This window comes from Triturus cristatus, chromosome 7 (genome assembly GCF_964204655.1).
Source record: "Triturus cristatus chromosome 7, aTriCri1.1, whole genome shotgun sequence".
In the NCBI taxonomy this organism is placed as follows: domain Eukaryota; kingdom Metazoa; phylum Chordata; class Amphibia; order Caudata; family Salamandridae; genus Triturus; species Triturus cristatus.
Window position 1 is genome coordinate 659562169 of NC_140590.1, and position 23764 is coordinate 659585932.

Sequence of the window (23764 nt, forward strand, 5' to 3'; positions counted from 1 at the left end):
ACATTGAGACACAATAAAAGATTTAAGCAATTTTAGATAATTTGGCTATTGTATTAAAGATCCAAAATCTATGCCTATAGGTAGCATTTTAAGGAGTTTGGCCACGAATCTAACAGCATGCATTATAAAACCACACATTTAGTCAAAGTAAATTTATTTGTGAACAAAATAATCCATAAAGAAGATGGTGAATGTTTGGGTCTCCTACCACCAACAAAGGCAGAAGGATGGTTCTAAAGAGCTTTCTTAGCATGGGCAAAGGAATCAAGTTAGAGTCCACTAAGGAAATGTCCATAGGCATGGGCAAGGGGAGTGGAGCAATAATCAGGAAAGTTCAGGTCTGGTCTGTCACCAGAGACAGCTCCAAATAGTTCAGCAGGCAAGATCATCAGCAAAATGAAAAGGCTAGGGGCATCTAAAGTTGGTCCAGCAGGTAGTCTGCAATGGAAGAAAAGGAAAATTAAGGGATCCAACCTCCTTATAAAGTCACTTTTTATACTTCAAATCATCCATTTGTGACATCAGTTGTCACCATACAATAGTCTGACCTTCGTCTTGCTACTCTTCTGTACACCAGGTACAAAATTGATACTACAACATAGACTATACTTTCCTAGTTGCTCATGAGAAGTGACTGTCCATTCCATCCTCACAGGTTAATGTACAAAGAGCTTATTTACTTTGTTGCTCTTTATGTATTAGGTCAAGAGGTCAAGCTCCCACCAATTCTCATACAATGAAGTACTGGAAAAAGTGTCTATTGATTAAAGAATTTTGCATAAACAGAACAGATAAAGCAACATTGGAGGAAGCATAACAAAAGTCTATTACACCAGGCTATTAAATAATGCAGATTAAGGAAAAAGGCAATTCAATGCATTTTAAAGTTTGCATTTACTATTTAGTAAAATAAACTCCTAATTAAGTTCAAACATAACTCAATCAATCAAGCATATGATATATGGAAATATTTTTAACATTGCAAGTGATTATTACACAAAAATGTTCAACTCTAATTATATCTAATCCCAAGTATTTTAAAAGTACCTATATACAAACTATTCTTAAAAGTAATTTAAAAAAATTGTTTTTAGAAATCTAAGATCCTAATAATGTCAAGCACTTATACTGAAAGTTTTAGTCATATAGCACATTGCATAAATCTTTTGCACCACTTTTCATTTTGTTATGGTTCATTACAATGAAGGCAATAAAGATGCTAAGTGTCATAATTAATGTTTCATAATGACTTTTTAAAATATTATAAGGTAATCAGTTAATTAACATGTTAAATTCATTATTTTATTAATCCTGCTATTTCTACATATGCAAGCACACTTTTATGATTTCTGTACCTCAATTTTTTTCTATTTCAGTGTAATATTTCTAAACGTGTGTAAAGTGCACATTAGAGTTTTGTTGTCATGTAAAGATCCACACAATTATGCTTTCTATTCATATTTTGAAATACAGAGAAGGCTGAGTGTGTGATTTACATTGGATTGCAAACATTTGTGTTTTAATTGTTTTATCCTATTTTCACGTTCTGTAATTTGGCTAATTCTTTTGTTGTTTAGTTAGCTCTCTTGGCTATTGCAGATGCCAAGAAAAATGCTTTTGAGAGATCCAGTGTTATAGAACTCTTTTTTTGCTCAGCTCCAAAAATTCTGCAACCTGTTCTTTCATCTGTAGTTTTGGCTCCAGATTTTAAATGGAGCCTATTGAGACATAAGAATGCAACAGAGGCATGAGCAAATGTTTCAATAGAATGGACACTTTACAAAAGTATTAGGAATGCCGAAGCATTTGTGGAATTTCTGACTTTTTCAGAAAAAATATGGGGGCATATTCTCAAGGACTTATCACCGAGTTAGTGGCACTTTATCGTAGCCAAAGTGGCGATAAATGTATCGCCCTATTCACAAGCTGGTTCTAGCATCCGATATCACCAGTTTCCCTGCGATAGCCGCAAAAAACATTGCCACGGATGACACCGGCAACTAACGCTAATGAGATGCAGAGTAGGCGTTCCGTGCAAAAAGCCGTGACAACACCACTTCGCAACATTCTCAACGACAAGCCAGATCAGCGATAAGATCACAAAACATGCGATAAGGCGCATTAGCAGCAGGAATTTAACACCTGCTCCGACCTTGTGTTAAATCGGACGACAACCTGCACCACAAAAAGGGAGCCCAGCCCAGAGCCGCAACCTGAAGAGCAACAGATGCCATGGAGCTACTGATCATGCAGCTCAGAGCCCCAAGAGGGCCACAACACCCACCGCCACCACACCCTAGGCCCACCACTCCCCTGGACACCCCCCGCCCTTTCCCCGGACTACTACAGAGGCAGCGTAGACAAAGGCAGCGAACCTTCAGAAAACGCACCAGCCTCACAGACTTAACACCAGAGGATGTCATTGCCCACTGCAGGCTCAAAAGGACAACCAGTCTACGCATCCTGACCATCATTGCCTACAGGCTGACGGTACCAACACAGTGGACAACCAACATCCTTCCGCAGACAAAGCTGCTGGCTGTGCTGCACCTGTTGGCCTCTGGGACCTTCCAAACAAAAACTGTCGAAAGAGTCTTACAGCCAGACTATCAGAGCTGCTCACATCTGTCTTGGATGCCATCATCAGCTTGATACCCTGCTCAGCTCTTCAGGTGCCACTAACTCATTGCACCACAACTCGTGGACCCTTTCTGATGAATTTTTGTGCTGTGGAAGATGAGGCAGGTTTAACACACCCCACTGCACTTGCTGCAGGAATATCCCGAAGGGACACAATCCTAGACAATTTCTTCACATGAGCACGCTCAGCTCTGGTGTCCTTCCCTCAATGCACTGCAACTCACGGACCCTTCTGATTGAATATTGGGTGACCTCTGTACTTGCTCCAGCTACCACCATGATGCTTGACAGTTGTTTGTGTTATGTTGGTGTTTTCTGTTTCCGCTTTAATTGTGATCACTGTTCAAGTTGTTGCCAGCACCAACCACTCCCTGAGGGCTGGCTCACACTCACCCCACACCCATCCAGCAAGGGCGTCACTGGTCAGGTAACCCTGGTAATAAAAAGTGGCTGGGCGCACATGCCCATAGCCAGTTCAACTAACTATCAAAGTGTGTCCGTGTGCTCATTACGTATGCAAGATGGCCCCGGGCCCTACCACATTACATTGTGCTGTGTACAGCAGACGCAACCATGTCACCACAGGCAGTGGGTAAGACCTTGGACATGTAGCTTTGTCGTCTCCCCCTTTATACCTAAGAGGAGTGGAGTGGGCCGGCGTACGCAAGTTCAGCATAGGGGTGTGATTGATTATCCCGGGGTTCTGGGCACGGTTCAGTACTGGAAATGTGCAAATGCGTGTGTCTCTGTCGCAGTGTGGGTGTCCGTTGGGTAGTGTAAGTGGTCCCTGATGGGAATTAGACAGCCACATATGTAATCTAGTTCGGCTGTTCATCCACCGCCTTCTGGCAGTCTAACACCTGGCCTTGGAATGCGATTCGTGCTTCGGTGAGGTGCTGGGAGCCAGCCGTGGTGGTGGGTGCTTCCTGCTGTGTGGTCTGTGCAGGGGGTGCGGTCTACTTGATGCAGCTGGGCTGCCCTGCTCCTGGAGGTGGGTTGCCTAAGATGTCCATGAGCTGTTGTAGGGCGTCGGTGTTGAAGGTGTGGAGGTCCTATTCATCATCACTGATGAGTTGTCTGGTCTGCTCTGCAAGAGGTGTTGATTGTCCCTCTGCAATGTGAAGGGGAGATGCATTTTAACATTGTGTTGACATGTATGTTGACGCATTATTCAAGTTTACATACAGACTGCATGACGATGTACATTGTGACTGTTTGAGAGGAGTTGACTATTTGATGCGGGACAGTGGACATTTGAACTACATCACGGATGTGAGGTTGTACACGTACATTTTCTTCTCGCAGTTTCCTGCTATGCCAGATGTGATTGTCAAGTTTCTACGCACAAGCGGAACAAGTTGTGTCCTCTGTTCTGTAGTGAAAGTGTTGCACTTTGTACCACATTGTCGTCAATGTTGATGTGCTGTTATTGCTATGTGTGTGTGCTGCATTGTGGGAGAGTTGCCCCTGCAGCTGTGAGTTTTCTGCCCCTTATCCCTTTGAGGCAGTGTGCCTTTGACTTCTGTGCTTCTACAGTGCTGAGATGTTGCAGACTTGGCTAATTTTGGCTCTTGTTCGTATTTTGGACTATTGGGCATGGTTTATCCGCAAATGTGTTGTTGACGTCAGTTGTTGTTCGTGCACGTGGATGTGTCAATGTGACCTGCTCCTTTACAGATGTGTTACACACTCAGCCACCTCAGTGTCGTGGTGTGCACCATGTCATGATAATTGGACTGCAGCCATGCTATTCATCAGGCAGTGTCACTTGCATTGTCGGTGTGGCTCACAGACATGCAGCTTTGCTGGCTTTAACACGTGTGCATGGGTTGGTTGTGAGATTGGTGCTGTATGGGGAGGGACCCCTGTGTGCCCATAGTGGACGGGGTCCTACTTGGTGTTTTTATGTGTGCTGCAGTGTACCACAGGGATCAGGGACATGATCCAGAGTTATTGTGGGTGTGCAGTGTGCTCTACTTAATTGTGCATGTGTGCCATTGTGCCCATCTTCCCCAGTCCCTCCAGTCCCTGCTCGGTACTCACCCTGTTGCTGTTGTGTCAGGTCATGTTGAGCAGTGTCCGGATCCCCAACTCCAGGCACCGTATTCCGACTGATGACTGTGGCCACCATTTTCTCCATGTCATCCAGCTCCTGGTGTGCCGCTGGACCCCCACCTCCAATAAGCTTCATGTTGGCATCAAGTTTCTTCTTTGTTTTGCCTTTCACATCATTCCAGCACCTCTTGACCTCTTCCATTGTCCTCTTCAACGCTGCAACTGCATTCACATGGTCCAAGATTGTCTGCCATATTTGCATCTTTGTTGCCAATGATACGTTGGAGGTGCCGAACAGTTGTTGGTAGTGTTCTATCACCTCTGTAACGATGATCCTGTTTTCCTGTGGACTGAACCACGTCTTCCTCTTCTCCTTCTCCTTCCCCGACCCTGAGGTTCCTTGCTGGTCGTCTGTGGGGCTTATGGGGTTCGCGTTATTCTCTGCACTCGGTCCGGGTGCATCCATGGTGCTACGCAGATTATTTTTTTTTGCTTTTTTGTTTGTTCTGCTTTTTTGGTGCATTTTCACGCATGACGCGTGGGAATTGCAGGCCTGTTGCTGGTCATCTCTGATTTTTTTATCACGATTGGCCAAATCGCAACTTTTTTCGCGTTCAAGTTTTGCGGTTTTTCAGCATCGCGTTAATTTTAACGCGGTCATTTGGGGCGTTATTGTGAGACTATTGCATGGTGCCGCTGGGTTGAGAGTACAATGTTAACACGGTGTTATTCTCCCGCGATAGACTGCGATGTGCAAAGTTGCGTTAAGCTTATTTTGCAATAATTATCACACGTTCTTGAGAATATCCCCCATACAGCCTTGGAAAAAAATGTATAATCCTGCGGTGATGAACTCAGTAACGCTTGAGATTTAAGAAGTTCTTTATTTAATCGAAGGGCCTGGTTGGATGTGATGTCTTTCATGTCTCTGACATCACTTGTGATTGACATTATTAATGTATTTCTTTCAGGTCTGGTGTCCTCCACAGATGTCATATTCGAATGTGCCAAATTCAAATAAGTAGAAAGAAGCACCTTGATCGTGTTGAAATTGAACCATCTTCTGTGCTACGGTTTTCAACACCTACAACCTCTCATCTTCTTTTATAACACTGACCTGATATCTCGGATAAAGGCTACACAATATACTTTATGAGAACTTCTCCTCTGTACTCTAAGCTGAGCATGAAGTACATATAATAAAACAGGACCAGGGCCCTCCATCTTTCAAACAGATAAATGTGTTCTTGATATTAGAGATTGTGTTTTTAAAGCAACATAATGTCAAAAAGCATTTACTTAAGAAATGAAAAAGTGGCAATTTTAAGAAGTTTCTTGATTGACAGCATTGTAAGCAAGATAGAAAAGCAATTCCAACCCTTTTTTTCGATGCTGTGTATTCTTGAAATACTTCAATCTCTTAACATTGAGCTGATTGTGACCCTTTCTTTGACAGTACTAACGTATTTCATTTTTATTTAAAAAAAGCTGTGTTTGTTTATGAATAGAGGTGATACGTTGGATAAAATAAAATAAATAAATATGATTAAAAAAAACAAATATAATGATCATGAAAATGAAACTATCACATTTACAATCCAGTGTTTCTGGTCAAATAGATTATGCAATGCAGGTGTATATAATATGTCAGACTGAGATATTTTGTACTCTGTGCTAACATCCCTTCCAATCGCAACGGTAGCAAGAAATGAAGCAGTCCCGTTTGCCGATGGCGCAGGTCTGCTCAGCGATATGTTCAAAGGATCAGAATAAAGTATTTTTAATTGCAAGGTGCTGAAAACCCACTTTTCTGTACGCGGGTAGCATTGGGAGATATTCTCTTCGCAGCTGGAGTTACAGATTCATTTCTGTTCCATCTTTGTGTCAACTTGGTTTTCAAGGTCCATGTCTATGGATGTGAGGCGAAGAATTTGTAGGTCTGAATCTGTGGTACAGGACATGCCCCGGCTCAGCATCCAGGGACATATAGATAAATCTTGAGGCAAAGTTACATTTTCCATGTCCTAAAATGAGAAATATACATTAAACATAGAAAAAGGCTGATGCGAAGTTCAAGTTTACAAAGGACGAGTGTGTGTATCTCGAAATGTGTCTGTTTTCATGTTTATTCAGAAAGTGATGCCTGTTTTCTTGCTCCATCAGAAAGTTATGTCTATTTTTATGCTCCATCAGAAATTTATGGAATGACGCAGTAGACATGCTGGGCTGCCTTTGGTATTCTGTTTTCTTTTTTATTTAGACACAAGGGCAAAACCACCTCGTGCCATATGTGTTTGTGGGTGTTTATAAGCAAAGCAGAAAAGGTAATTTTAACACATGACATGATGTTCTTACTATTCCGATTATAAAAACAATATATTTGAAGGTTAGTTCCAGTTATTTTTTTGTTTTTTGCTTTTGCACCAAACTTTTGTACACTAAAGTGTTAACTTAGGTGGGAAAAAGGTACATTTACATTCAACAAGTCCGGATCTGTGTATTTTAATAGATGGAAATTCCACTTACTCATGCACGAAATTCCACAAAGGATTTTGCATGGCTTTGCAAACACCCACAAATACCTTTATGGGTATACTCAAATCTGAACCTCTCGTTACCCACCCCAAAAGGATCCCCAGCAAAATGCAGGGGACAAGCATATTTCCTGTGTAGACTCAAGTTGGATAAGAAACATCCGCATATTTAAATGAGGTGTTACAAAGTTTTTTTCTAAAAGGTCAAAAGTTATCCTTGCAGAAAAAAAGGATTTTATAAAAAAGTGTAAGCTGCTCCCCAAAACAGCTAAGTTTAGAAGGGATAGAAGGCAGTGGAGCCATAACTTAAAGGGCAAAAATTCTATAGAATTAAAGAATGTGTAATTCTATGAATTACCCCTCAAATGTAAATCTAGAACACATGCAGACTTAAAACTACTCGCCTAGATTTACTTTATATGAATTATTGTTACATTGCAGTGTATATAGAGTAGGCCTGGGATTACACCCAAAGAAGTATGCTACTCTCACCTCATTCTAATGGTTGTTTAGCGTATTATTCCACTATCCATGGAGTGCCTGAATTGCAATGGATAAGGGACTTTTTTACATCTCAAAAGTACATTGAATTAGCACACTTTACATTCTTTATTTCTTATATGCAAGATATACTGAAATCAATCTTTTAGTCTTGTTTCTTTTTCACTGTAGTAGACGTTTTGTTTTTGCAATATTTTTGACAGAACTCAAAACGCAAGTCAGCCCTTTAGGTTTTCCCTTTGTTTGTTTGGAAAGTAGACTCTCTGCATCACAATTTCAGCAGTTACTACTTCTGAAGGACACACATTGATAATAATCTGCATTTTGGGTATGCAGAACATTATATCAGACAGGGATAACAATTTACCAATATGCAATTTGATTTCAGTCACATTTTGTGCAAAATACAAGAAATTCAAAAGCCAGCAAAAATAAAAACCAAAATCAAAAGCTAGCAAGCATGTAAATAATCAAACATATACTGGTTTGGTTTAGATTAAGACAGGAAGAAATGGCGCTCAAGCAAGTACGCAATGGAGTGTGAGATGTGAGCAAGAATTACGGTGCTACCAGGTCAGGGGAAACAAACCCAAACAAAAACCCCTGTGAGTGTGTGGGCCTGGACCCACACTGAAAATTAGAACCAAGTCCTGTGCCCACGTTTAGGGTATTGGTTTTAGTGTAAAAACCACTATTCAAAGTACTTTCTGTGCAGAAATTATGAAGGCCGACTTCAGGAATATCTTTAAGATGACTTTTATATCACGTTTCTTGATAAGTACAGAAAGAAAAACCAGCCAACACGTGTTTCATCACTGGGGAGTAATCCAATGACTCTTCAGGGCTGTGGGAAAGAAAAAATGGACAGTGCGGAAGTCGCTGGACCGGTGATAATTCCAACTCGGTCTTAACACGGGTTTAATTCAAAAGAAGAATGTGGAAGTGCCACATGTGATGGAAGGGGAGGACAGGTCTGTCGAACTCCCCGGGTGTATCGAATTCCACAGTGCTGGGCGGACGTGTAAGTCTGTCTTGCGGAAAGACCTAGACTGCTTGGTCTGGCAGACGACTGCTCCGCCCCACAACCCAGAAATCGAGACGGAGCAGTCGTCTGCCAGACCAAGCAGTCCAGGGAAGAGGTGTGGCACCGCGGCCAGGGTGACTGACTCCGGAATCTGGGGATCATGTTTTGATCCCTAGTGCCGGCGGCAGATTAGCCCAGCACCATGTGACTCAGGGCAATAGCTTGCTTAATCTTCCCGACGGCCCCCAGCGCCTAGAGACCCTTACGGGTGATTGTTCGCGCTTTACAAATGAGGATTATTATCCACACGGCTACTCACACACCCACTTATACACCCATACAGCCACATACACACCATACACACAATCATAGCCATTTACATAATATATGTTAGAAGTACTATCACTCAGTAGTAGTGCACCTAGTGTTCTAAATTAACTTTTGTAGTAGGTTAGTATATATGTTTAACACCCATAAACTCTTAAACACTTACGCTCACTTGATGATGTCATGAGTGATGCCAATTTCATATGTCATGAGTGATGTCATGAGTGATGCCACTGACCATATCATGAATGATGTAATACGTGAGGTCTTAAGCAGTGGATTGAAGGGGCGTATGTTACATTTAGCTCTGGTAACTATAACTGCTGAATTTCAGTGTTTTTGTATGAGTGAAATCTGATCCTAATTATAACGTTCCTGTAAGCCTTGGTTTTTTCAGTGAAGGTCTAAGGTTTTTTCAATTGTATTTCTTAACTGTAACGTCTCTGTAACCTTTGTTTTTTTTAAAAGTGAATTTCTATGGTTTTTAACTCATAGTCAGGTTTGTAGAGTGGTGGAGAAGGGGGGTGGGTTCTCCGACCAGCTCTCAGGAATGCCACTGTATGGACACTGGGACACTGGAGACAGCCAAGTAAAGAGCGGCACGCCAGGAGATTGCACAATTACTTTATTGTGCACCAAAGAGCAAGATGACGCGTTTCGGCGTATAGCACTATCGAGTGATTTCTTTGTTATCAAATTCCCTTAGAAATAGCAGTCAGTTTTTATGAACATGGAAGAAATATTAGGTGATAAAGCACTTACCTGGGTTACATTACCCAAAATTGTTTCTGTGGTTGTTATCATCACAATTATAAGACGGAGATATTATCACACACTATAGGAACATTACCTAAAATTATGATGATTAATATTGCTTTCTTGCTCTGCCACTATATATGTAGCCGTACATTCCGACTGTAATATAAATTATGTGTACGATGGACACGATAAAATTTACATACAAACGAGAACATGAATTGGTTCTTGCAATTACGATTGTTGCAAATCTGAAACATCTATGCGAAAAATGTTGAATCCAATCGTAATTCTAATTGTTAATATGTTGTTTGATTCTGACGTTTCAAAGGCAATTTGCAGTTGCAGCGTCAAAAATGAAAGCCATTTTGAATAAAACTCTATTGTACATCGCACAACAAATCATGCACGCAGCTATCTCCATATTAGGGAGTTCTTAATTGCTGTTATAACATTATTTCATGCCTTGTAAACCATCGATCTCATAATGAATTATAATCAATGATTTCATGAATTATTATGTTAGAACATTGAAAGGAATCAGCATTGAGATGTAACCACTGAGTATTTCTTCCATGTTCACAAACACTGACTGCTAAAGGCTAAATGCCGAAACGCGTCGTCTTGCTCTTTGGTGCACAAAAAAGTAATTGTGCAATCTCCTGGCGTGCCGCTCCTTACTTGGCTGTCTCCAGTTGGAGTGTGTTAAGGATTTACTGGATATATATGTAAATATATATATATATGTAAATATATATATATATATATATATATATATATATATATATATATATATATATATATATATATACACATATACACACACATGTGCATATTTATATATATATATGGGTAGATATTACCTACTGGCGGTCGCCAGTAGGTAGTTATAGTTAGGACCCTGTTTCCATAGGAAATCCGCAACATTCTATTTGGAATAACTTTGGCGCCGGTCGACGAATCCTCGCGAAATTTTCAAAATAGGTGGGGCGCTACGCTCCGCTCCTACCCTGAAAATCTCGGGGGGATTCGTCAAGCAGGGGCCGAGAAAAAGGGGGGTCCCAAAACACGTTTTCCCCATGCATTTTTCCATAGGACCTTTAGACACAGCTACAGCCCGAACGGCTGAACAGAATTACTAGAAATTTGGCAGAGAGGTAGCCATAAGGTCAAGGAAGTGCCTTTTGCAGGTCTGGTGTAAATCTGTTCAGTATTTCCTGAGAAAATAGCATTTAAAAGCATATATATATGTGGGCGGAGCCTAACCACACATCTCATCCTGAGATCTGATTGGCTGTCAGCACTTCATCCAAGAAGTGTTGGCAGCCATCTTGGGACCAATATACATGATAGCACCTCATTAAAAAGCATTGCAGTTAATAGAAGGTTTTAAGACTTTAGTTACATTATAAATCATTTGTTGATGGTACCATACTCATTTTAGGAATTGTGGTATGTTCTAAGGTGATTTCACCATGTGAAAAAGCCTTCTGCTGGGATATCATGATTGAGAGAAAAATATTTTCTCATGCTTTTACCACAGAGGTTTGGAAGGTGATCTATAGGCTAAACTGAGAGCTTATTTTCTGTAAATTCACATTATCTTTCTCAGTCATGTGAGAATGAAGTCTGACATTCTCAGTAAAACATGTACATCCAACAAGGGCAGAGACTGTCAGTTGATTCCTTTGTGTTCTACTGCAGCTTCCCAGAGTGTTCCAAAGAACTACTAGAGCGCTAACAGTCCTACTTATGATAAACGTATGGCACACCTGAAGCCATCTTGCTTGGATTAAAGTGGTAACTCTTAAAACATTTAATTTAAAAAGGAACAAAATGAGGGGGTTCATTTTTCCATAAAAAGTATGATTAGTGCTGCAGAAAGAAAAATTAGGGCACATTTTGAGTGACTTCTCAAATCCTCTTCTATTTCATTAAAACATTCTGACATGCAGACTGAAACATGCACTTTCAATACCAGCAGCAGTTTTCCCTGGTGAGCAGTAGCTTTACTACAGTGATCTAATGAGCAAAAAGAGTGCTAACATTCTGAATTTATGGCAAATGTGTGACACATCTGAATGCCTTCTTGATGGAATCAAAGTAAAAAACTGAAAGTATTTCCTACTGAGGAGACTGCAGTAAATGAGGAAATTAGGAAACTTCATAACAAATAAGTCTCCCAAGATGGCCACCAGAGACAAAAGAGCCCAAATGTAGCCCAAATATCACCCAGATGTAGCCCAAGTATAGCCCAATGACAGAATGTCCCAAAATGTTCTTAAAAACAACTAGAGCGCTTACTGTCTTCATTATGACAAAAGTATGGCACACCTGAAGCCATCTTGATTGGAATAAACTGGTAACACTTAAAACATTTAATTTAAAAAGGAACACAATGAGGAGGTTCATTTTGCCATAGAAATTATGATTAATGCTGAAGAAAGAAAATGAGGGCACATTTTGAGTGACTTCTCAAATCCTCTTCTATTTCATTAAAAAATTCTGACATGCAGACTGAAACATGCACTTTTAATACCAGGAGCAGACTTCCATGGTGCAGTAGTTTTACTACAGTGATCTAATGAGCAACTAGAGTGCTAACATTCAGAATTTATGGCAAATGTGTGACATATCTAAATACCTTCATGATGGAATCAAAGTAAAAAACTGAAAGCATTTCCTACTGAGGAGACTGCAGTACATGAGGAAATTAGGAAACTTCATAACAAATAAATCTCCCAAGATGGCCACCGGAGACAAAAGAGCCCAAATGTAGCCCAAAATCACCCAGATGTAGCCCAAATATAGCCCAATGACAGAAGTGTGCAAAATACTTATTATTTTGTGTTTTTGCAGTGTTATATAGTGCAGACTTGTCAGGTATTGGAGTGCTTTACATGAGCATTGGTTACATCACACAAGAACAAATTCATTTTGGTTGTAGACATGGGGAGACTAAGTGATTTGACCAGAATCACAGAATGTCGAGCTGAAGCAGAAACTGCAACCTGGTTCCCCAGTTGCAAAGTCTGCAGTTCTGGAAGTAACACCACATCCTCTCCCCTAAGTGCAACATTTAATCAAGTGGTCAACTGGATAAAAAAACATAAAGATAACAAATAATTTAAAAGTGCTTTGTCGCTATTTGAAAACTCAGAAAATATGTCCTTATTTTAGTCTTTTAGAGCACGAACCATAATTTTGATGCCAATAAGACCCTCTCATATATGTAATTTCTAAAGGAAATGCTCTAGGTATTACAGTTTTGATTACATCAAGATGATGTCAGGCGTTCCACACTTTTGTAATAAATATAGAATGTTAGCAATCTAGTTGTTCATTAGGATACTGTTGAGAGGCAGAGGTCAGGGGCACGGACTCTGAAAATTGAAGGCAGGTAGGAGGGTGCAAAGGCAACAATTTAACCACACTGAGCAGGCAGGAAGGGCCGTGGAAGCACAACAGACTATGGAGGGCAGTGGAAAGGGGGGCAGGGCAACAAACCAACAATACAGGACTTGCAAGAGAGGCTGTTGGAGGGAAGATCTATTACGGGTCAAGGAAGCTAGGGGCGGTCCCCAGATCCCCGGGAGCCACCACAGAACTGAGCAGGAGAGTGAGTCAGGGACAAAAGGGGCACCTTAATTTGAGCCGGGGTGCCTAGGAACGCTTGCTCCAAAAATGAAGAAAACAGACATATGAGACATGGAATTGGAGGCAGAATACAATGGCAGTTTAATGAGAAGATGCAACTTCAAAGAAACCGCAGAATAGAGACATAAAGTACAAAATACAGAATCCAGATAATCATACAGCTGTCATAATATTCTCTGTATCTCAATTAATGTACTGACAGAGAGAGAGAGAAAACACATCTATAAATGCATCATGAGAAACAAGTTACACCAAGGAAAATGTTACCTAGGAACACTCACGTTTACTCTTAGAGCAAGCATTCCTGCAATTACAATACAAAATCTTTTAAATGCAAAAGTAAAGAGAACAATGGTTAAACATAACATGACATTTCATATAGGTAAAATAGAATAAGATACTTCAAGCAAAGCAGAGCAAGACATTTTAAGCAAAGGAAGACAAGAGCTCCCAGCTCTTGGGGAAAACCTGCACTGCCTGTTAACCTACATACAGACGGTGAGGTAGTCCGTCGATATCTGTGGGTGCTCCCTTTTTATATCATTTTGTGGGCTCCTTTGCACGCTACATCTACCTACGTATGCTACCCAAAAGCTTCGTCTGCAGATTTTACCAGACATTTCGTCATTTACCCACTTAATGCTGAAAATGGACTGGGTGAAAAGGTCAGTCTCTCAGGTCAATCGCTTATCGTAAGTTCCATAGAGCAAGCAGAAAATAATGGGTATTGTACGGGAATTCAATATATTCATGTATAAAATCTCCTCAGTTCTCCTAACTTGACGCTCTGCGGTTGCCACTTCCTTAAAAGCGGGAAACCTGCCCAGGAAGCAAGTACCAGTCCAGGATGCAGCCTACTGTATGTCGACAGCTTCAGGGGGATGTTGAACTTTGATACCGAGCACGGAGCACTCGGGTAGGGTGGGGGCTACTAGTTTGGATCAGAAGGCCTCGCAGACCTGCCTTCAGACTGCTATACACTAAAATTGCAGAGCTATGGTCAATTTAACAAAGAGGCCTACATATTGAACAGAAGGGCCTACACAGGGGTTTTATGCTGGCTGAGTGGTAAGGATGTCTCAGGATAATTATATAGCAACACAGGACCCGCTGGTCAATTTAATACGGCCTACAAATGCAGCTGGCAGGGCAAGGACAAGGGTCTCATACTTCAGGTGTGGACAGAACGGGCCAGGGGCCCCCTGTGATACAAAATCTACCCTCCTTCAAGGCTGTGGCAATGTAATAGACCATTGTGGGCAGAAGGAAGAGGCAATGGTAGTACAACCATACATGCCAACAGACCCGATTCAGCCAGGAAACGTCCAATGTTTTTAAGCTCAAATGGGCTTTATTTGATCTGTCTCCTGTCTACAATATCCTCTTTTTCAATGTAACTCAAAGGGGAAAATCAATACCCCAGTTTTTTTTCAAAATCTCCCTCTTACCAAGTTCAAAATGTTCGCAAGTATGGTACATTGGATCATGGAAGGAAATGGGATAGGGACATGGACTTGGATAACAGAGGACAGGAGGGACATGGAGAGGTGCACCAAACTGACCCTGCAGGGCAGGCATCAGGGTTTGCAGCAGCACAATACACCACACAGGGCATGCAGGACGGGAGTGCAGCACAAAAATCCATAGAAAGCAAGAGGGAGGGGACAGGACCATGCACATGGACAACAGAGAACAGAGGGGCAAGAGGCAATGGTAGCTAGCTGACCATAATGGACAGACAGGAGAGAAAGCTGAAGCATAACAGACCATAAAGGGCAGGAGGGACGGATCAGGGGCATTACAATGGAACAGACAAGCCAGGAGGGAGGGAGTAGGGCTGGGGGCAAGGGGGCAGGGCAGGAGCAGCAAGATAGCCATGGAGGTCAGGCAGGATGGGCACTAGAAGCAAGACACACCATGAAGAGCAACAGTGAGACTGTGATGGCATACACACAGACCATGGAGGGAAAGTGGGAGGGGGTCAGGGGCAGCTAACTGACCACACAGGGAAGGTGGGAGGGGCCATGGCAGCACAGAAGACCATGCATGGCAAGTGGGAGGGTTAGTGGCAGCACAATGGCTATGATGGGCAAGAAGGAGGGTGGAGGGGCATGCACAAAGGACGATGGAGGATAGAAGGGAGGGTCAGGACTATTGCACAGACAAGAAAGTTCAGGGGAAGGGACCTCACAACAGACCACACGGGGCAGGCAGGAGGAGCAGTTGCAGCACAACAGACCAGGGAGGGCAGAAGGGTGTGGCAGTACAATGGACCATGTAGGACAGGAGGAAGAGGATAGGGGCATGGCATGTGGACAGGCAGGGTGGAGGTGGCAGGGACAGGTTACAGTCATCTGACAATGCTAGGCAGGTGGGAGGGGAGTGGCAGCTCAACAGAACACTCAGAGTAGATAGGAGTGGCAGGTCCATGGGACATGGTGGGCAAAAAGGATGGAGCAGGGGCATGCACAAAGACATCGGAGGGCAGGGGGAAGGAGAATAGGGGCAGCAAGCTAAGCACAGAGTATAAGCAGGAGGTCAATGATGGGGCATAGAATTGGGCAATGGAGGGCAGGAGGAGTGGACTGGTACATCATACTAAATTGAGGGCAGTGGCAGCACATCAGACCATGCATGGCAGGAGGGAGGAGGCTAGTACATGGATTCACACAACAGAGGATAGGGAGGAAGGGGATGGGGCAGCAAGCTAACTGTTCAGAGAAGGCGGGTATTAGGAACTTTATTGTTTTTAAAACATTGTGTCTGTGCGAACTACTTAAAATATGAACAAGTATGCAGCATAATCTCACTTTTATTCAGGAAGAAGAGGACGTTTGTGACTGTGACTCCGGGCTCACTTGGCAGAAACACCCCCTGACCCTCCACCCCCTATCGCAAAATGTAATGCCCGTGAAAAGGGTAGGTGAACACAGTGTTATATAGAACATAGTCCTGAGAGCACGATTGAAAATGAAAACTAGATATAGTGTATGGTATAAACTATGCACCAAAAAGTGTGATATAAGATGAACCGGGCGTGAAATATAATATGCAATACATTGTGCGCAATGACAGATTCATTGGAGAGCGCGAGATAGCACAGGCACTAGCGCGTGCTATGCGATATGCGCCTTGGAGTGTAATATGCACAGGGCAGTGTTGTGTAACCTAACTAGTCTCTAAAGTTGTAATATAAAATATGTGCTGGGGAGTGTAACGTTGCATATGCACTGTGACAAAGATATGGATCCCAGATTGTAATATGTATGGCATAGCACTGTGCGTTATAACATAGGCATCGAGAAAGGCACGTTAGATGGGGCAATATAACCCGTGCGAAGACAAGTGTGGCATGACATATTCACGGGGTGGTGTTACAGTGCACATGGGCTAGAGAGTGTCATAGCATATGCACTAGCTAGTGGAATACAACACAGAGGTGTGTGGCACTCGGCAGGCAATGGTGGGTGTAACACAGCATTGGGCTCTGTCAGGAGCACGCTGTGACTCTCAAGTGATGTTCGTCCCCTTTCCAGAGAGTAAAATAAAAAGTATTACACATCCGGCAGTGGATGTGTGTTTTATTAACCGTGAGGGGGGTTTCTTGCATAGTTTTGGTCGAATTGTTGTCGAATCCCCTTTGAATGGCTTGGTGTGCATGTGTATTAAATGTGCCCGTCAATAGCTACCCATGTTTGTATAAATAAACGACAAGGGTGTCTACCAGGATTAGGCACGGTAGGGCATCAGACATGTCAGAGCTTCACTAGTGGTGTAAATACATTCCACGTGGATTCATTGCATGCATAGTCGCCTTTTAATGAATATCACGCAAATCGTCATGGTGATAGGTACGTACGGTTTGTCCAGCATGTCCTAGGTGTGTCTATGAATATATATTTTTTTAAAATATTAAAAAACAGTGGCCGGCCCTGGGGATTGGGGTCAAAAAAATATAATTAGGAGACTGGCCCTGGGGGATGGGGTCATCAGGGCCAATAAATTAGAATAAGAAGGGGAACCAAACAGCCCCCCTTCTTAAAAAACTAAAATAAATAAAAGACTGGCATCGTGCCGGAGGCCATGCCCCCTCCGTGCAGCACTCTGCAAACGCGCCCCCAACAGGCATCTCCAGTATGCGCCAGGGAGCTGCGCTGCAGCCAGGTGTTCTGAGGCCAAGCCCCTTTTTACACCTCTCTGCAACGCAGCTCTGTGGCGCTTACTGGAGGTACCTAGTGGTCTAGTTTGACCCTAGGGACCCTTAGGATTCAAGGGGACTTAATCTCTCAACTTAGAACAGCCACAGGGCGCGTTTACACAGTGGTGAAGGGAGGGGACGGGGCCTGAGGTGACGTGTGCAAACACGCACTATGGCACGTTTTAAATTGGGGATATAATTTCCCTTCAATACTGAGGGCCCCTGGGGGCTAACTAGCCCACCAAGTGCTTCCAGTAAGCGCCACTGAGCTGCATTGCAGAGAGGTGGTCCAGGCCGTGCCACTTTTTACACCTCTCTGCAACGCAGCTCTGTGGCACTTACTGGAGGTACCTAGTGGGCTAGTTGGACCCTAGGGACCCTCAGGATTCAAATGAACTTAATCTCCCAACTAAAAATGGACACAGGGCGTGTTTACACAGTGGTGAATGGAGGGGACGGGGCCTGAGTTAACGTGTGCAAAAACGCCCTGTGGCCTGTTTTAAGAGGTAGTTTTAATCCCCATGCCCTATTATATACTAGGGGCTTACAGAGGAGGTCATGCTAATCACAGGGGGACCCCAACGCATAATGTTCCCTAGTGTATGTAGGTGTTTTCACTGTATTCTAAGTGTCTTTTAACATAGCACTGGCTCTAGGACTGGTTAGTCAGACTCAGTTACCACCAGTATCCGTCTGAAAAAGTTGAGGGTACAGGATGATTTTGCAACAAGGCTTCTTTCTGCTCTTCTTTTTGTTCTTTCTGCACATTATCCTTCTTACTGCACTTATCTTCGTATTTGAGGACTTCTGTTGCTTCTTTCTGCACTTCTTTTGTTTCTTTCTGTGCATTTTTTCTTCTTTCTTCACATGTCCTATCTCTGTAGGCATAGTTAGAAATTAGCATTTAAAAAACCTTTGAAATTCACAGAAAAAACCATAGGTTTCAGGCACGTTATAGTTAGGAATTAGCATTTAAAAAACCTCAGAAATTCACTGAAAAAACCATAGGTTTCAGGGGTGTTATAGTTAGCTGGACTTTTCACTTGTACAAAACCATTGAAATTCCCCCGTTATAGTTAGTTCAGCTAACTATAACTCGCGCGCCCGCAATGCACTGCTGATGACGTCACATATTACATCACTCATGACATGGTCAGTGACATCACTCATGACATCACTGATGACATCTCAAATGACATCACTGATGACATCACTGATGACATCATCCTTGTGATAGAGTGGCAGACCTCCTCTCACCCTAATATAACCTTTGATACACACATTCAAAAATAGAGACTAAAATTTTCAAAACAATGGACATACCAATACCAGTTACAACAACCTCTTCAGTAATTCTAAGATCCACATACACATCCACTCATTCACCAACAGTCCTATACAGTCACTCATACATGTACTCACTCATCATATGTACTCATACACCTATACATCCTGTTACACAATGCCACTCATCCATAGAGTTACTCACACACATAGTCACTCATGCTAATAAAGAATCAAACATACATTTACTTGCATATACAGTTATACACACACCACCATACTTACTTCTACGGAAACTTACACATACTTAGTCTTTTAAACAATCACTTATAGAAACACATACTTATTCATACAGGAACTCTTTCAATCTCTCACTCTCACATATACTCACATATATACACCAATAGTCACATATACTAGTTTAAAACATATGTAGTTACTCATAAAGACACTATTGAGACAGTCATTCACTCACTAACACACCCATACACACACTCATCCACCCATACAGTCCTGCACACATGCTGTGTTCAACCCATACAAACAGTGAGTCACTCATTCATGCACCTATGCACTACGTAATACCCCCCACCGAACCATGCAGACACTCAGACTGATACTCAAAAAACCAACTAATAACCTATATAGACACCCATGTAGCTACTCACCAACCCATGCAGCCACTTATACACAAAGTGAGAGACTGATACAGATATTTACATATTTAAACATTACTCACTAAGCCATGTATTCACTATGATACACTTAATCAGTCAGTTACACAATCAATTTTTCAAAAACAAATCATCCATTTAGACACTTATATACCCATTTATTCTTCCATCGACCTTGAGATATACATATATAAAACATATTTAATTTTCAGAAAAACACACATTCACTGGATGATGTCATCAGTGATGTCATCAGTGATGTCATTTGAGATGTCATCAGTGAAGTCATGAGTGATGTCACTGACCATGTCATGAGTGATGTAATATGTGACGTCATCAGCAGTGCATTGCGGGCGCGCGAGTTATAGTTAGCTGAACTAACTATAACGGGGGAATTTCAATGGTTTTGTACAAGTGAAAAGTCCAGCTAACTATAACACCCCTGAAACCTATGGTTTTTTCAGTGAATATATATATATATATTGCCTACTGGTGGTCACCAGTAGATAGCAGTAGTTAGGATGTAGTTTCCAAAGAAGAGCATTTTTGTATTTGCCAATAACATTGACGCCATTCCTCACAAAATTTTATATAACATTTTAGATAAATAAATAAGATATAGATTCAAGATAAATAAAGGCAGAGTTAAACTATACCTATATACACTTACCTTCGTAATAGTGTGGTTGTCAATAGTCTAGATAGAATATTTTGGCAAGATGATACTTAAAACGTGATATTGTGATAAAACACTGACCACCGCAAAACAAAGAAAATTGGGATGCCAACAGCGATGCCAGGAAAAACTATCACTATATGTATAAACTGCCTCCACATTAGTTTAAAAAAAACAATGATTTTATTTTCAAACATCAGCATATCACTTTCTCATAATACAAATTTTTCTGTCAAATATGCCCTTTTCATATTGGGTAATAACACTTCAAGAACATCTTGTCGTTATTACACACACTGTATGACTCATAGAGGGGGGATACAAAGTGGCAATCTCCTTGTGACTTTGCTAAATCAATATTGAAGATAGGGGGTCATGTTGCTAGTGCCAAAGGCTGTCACCGTGTGTATTTGTGTTCAAGCGTGTGTCCCTGCCATTGGTTAGGCTAGCAGCCACTTTACGGATCTTGAAGTACTGCCTTCTTTAGTTGGCTAAATCCTTTGAATTAGATACTGTGCTGGACAGGTCTTCAGGGAGTCACTTACAGGGAACTGGTGAGATGCCCATGTTCTCTTACCTGCAGTCTTGGATTTATCATAGTTAAAAAAAACAAAAAGTAATAGGCACCAAAATGCACAGATACTTTCATTCTGCAACCCATCCTCTGACATTCACAGCAGTAAATGGAAAAATATGAACATCAAAAAACTCAGGACTGGATTTTTTACTCATACTTTGTGTAGGACATTTGGGGTTTCTGTACCGGTTGCAAGATAGCTCAGCGAGTGATGCACTTGCCCCTGATATCAGTGAAACTGCAGTTAACAGGCTGGGATCACTAAAGCACCAACTAAGCCACTCATAATTTCTAGGCCATCAATTTGGTAACCGTAGCACCATTTTTTATGATGCTATGATATTGCAAAACCCCAGGAGTAATTGCTATGTATCTAACAATATTATTCGTTTTTTTCGTTTGTTAAAAAGTCATACACCAGGGCACTTACTGGAGTAGCCAGAGCTTGGAAGGGGGAGCAAAGTTTTCCAAATCTGCAGATTTTTTCCACTTTCACATCACCAAACAGACCGCGTCGTTCCTTCCGTCCCAGCCTTCTCTTCGCCAGGTCCTCCGCCAGGTGGTGGCCTAATACATCCTGAAAGAGACACATCCATAAACGAGTATTGATAATCGGGTAAGCAAATCTTTAAGAGCAATGGAAAAACTGATCTACTGGATTCAAGGAAAAAGTGTAATTTTTCAGTCCTCTTCTTAATCAACAAATTGTACCTCAACATAAATTAATAAAAAACCGGTCTGTGAAAGTCTTGCACAGCGCAGATAGACGGGGGGGAGTTGAAATGGTAATCTCAAAACGCGCATTGGCAAGGCCAACAGGCCACGGCTTGACTCATGCGGGGTAAGCACATTAAATGTAGCCGCTTAATTAAGACTCAAAAGTCTATTTTTATTGGAGGCTCCCTTACCTTTAATACAGTCCTGTTTTGTTTCTATGTCAACTAAAGGTCAGATGGCAAGGCATCATTCATTATAGCTATTCTTTAGCATCTATGACAGAAAAAGAAAGGGCAGACTATAGTGAAAGCTCCTTGCCATTTGACACATAAATCAATATGGACAGCTTTTCATTTCTAGGCAAGTCCTGGAGGTACTAATGAGACGGGTGTTCGACTGGAATGAAGAGGACCGGCAACAGAAAGAGGGAAAAGCAAAAGAGGTGCGGTGGAATGATGAGGGCAAAATTAGAAGCAGGGCGAGGAAGGAGGTGCAGACAGTGGAAAGAGGGAAAACAAAAGGGAGGAACAAGCATATGATGGGAAAGTTTAAGGGGAAGGAACGAGCATCAGGAGCCACAGAAAGGCCTTTAGTTGTAAAATAAACCTTCATGGCCTTCAAAGTCAGGACTCTATTGGAAGTGAAAAGACACAACCTAACAATTGCCAGCATAAGGTGAGAGGTAAATTCTCCTCTGTTCTGAACCAGGATGTGATTGACAATGTTTAACGCTAAAGACTGAAAGGAACTAGCCACAAAAAGCCAAGGATTGGAATGGATTGGACCCAACACCCAATAGAAGTATATTAGAGAGAATAGAGAGATTAAAGATTGGCAAATGGTGCATTTTTATAAAAAAATGAATTTGGTAAAAAGGCATGGTTTATAAAGCAGTGGGAACACATATCCTTGAAATATTAAACATATTAAAAACTGTTCCTTATCTTACTGCATCAATATGTTCAACAGTTACTGTAATGTGTACATTTTACAGCGTGACAACTTCAGGCCTTTTGAAGTGAGTGCTTGCTCAGTATCTTGTACAGCAAGTGGCATCGACTTTGGAAGAAAATGATCTAACCAGGCTTTGGGAAGCACCCAACGCTGCTGGCTGCAATCAGTCGTATAGGAATAAGTGCAGACAGGTCTTTAAGTGGGGATAAAAAAACTGGGTTCTCTCTAAAAGAGAACATGTCAAATATATTCTGGTGATTCCCATAGTGTGGCACCCTACCGGTATTCTGGTTTCTCTCTGAGATGTTATTGCATTTAGCTATATGACACAAAGACTGACATACACCTAAAACCTGCAAGTACAATTGACTTTGCCAATGGCTGTTAGCTGTTTAAGATAAATGAGTAACAACAATGATTTGTTATAGATAACTAACATTGGAACTGTTTCACTTTGGAAAATGTGAGACTGTGAATTAAATATTTTTTAGGCCTGTGGAAGGAGTATAGGCCAGTTGTGTGTGCTTTATGTTAATTTGTATGCCCTTTTCCTCTACAGGAGGTTCACATCCACAACCTCATCTCTTTCTTCTTCAGCACCCTCTTTTCACTGTCCCCCAAATGCATTTCCTCGCATCTCCCTCACTTCAACACCCCCTAACATACACTGCACTCGCTCACATTTAAGCATTTTCTTTTCTTTTAATTTGACCTTGTAAATATTTTGACATTAGTGTACCTCCTTCACACATATTTACTTAGTAGTTCAATTGCAATTGGAATACATGACCGTTGTTCTGTGTGCTCTGCAGTGAGGCAAACCCACTGATAGGAACATTGTTTTACTTTCAGCGTCAGCACCAGAGCTCTCAATCAAAGCACTACCTGGCACATCAAAGTATGCACTATACAAGAGTAATAAGATGCACAAAAATAATACAGAAACACAACATGATGAAATAGCTAACACTTGTGGGGAATGCAAGATTAGGTAAAACTTGAAATAAAAAGAGGAATGCTGACATGCATTACCTTAACATTTTTAACAATGATTGTTCATAAACCAATCAATATTTTTGGCATGAATATTAAGGTCATGAAAATAGGGCCATTGTTAATGCCATACAGTATGTAACTTTCTTTATTGTAAGCACATATGTCTCCGTTTGAATTGATTCAGATATTTGGAT

At 41.6% G+C, this 23764-nt stretch overlaps 1 protein-coding gene across 1 annotated transcript in view; it reads right to left on the bottom strand.

The window, feature by feature from the left end:
• Positions 1 to 233: 233 nt before the first annotated feature.
• LOC146810311 (cilia- and flagella-associated protein 337-like) overlaps positions 234 to 23764 on the bottom strand; it is a 1036625-nt gene continuing 1013094 nt past the window's right edge. The window contains exons 21-23 of the mRNA XM_085614420.1: positions 21334 to 21480; positions 6502 to 6719; positions 234 to 438 (exon numbers count right to left, since the gene is read on the bottom strand). Of these exons, the coding sequence (XP_085470546.1) occupies positions 6558 to 6719; positions 21334 to 21480 (309 nt within the window). The 3' untranslated portion in view covers positions 234 to 438; positions 6502 to 6557. The remainder of the gene's footprint in view (positions 439 to 6501; positions 6720 to 21333; positions 21481 to 23764) is intronic.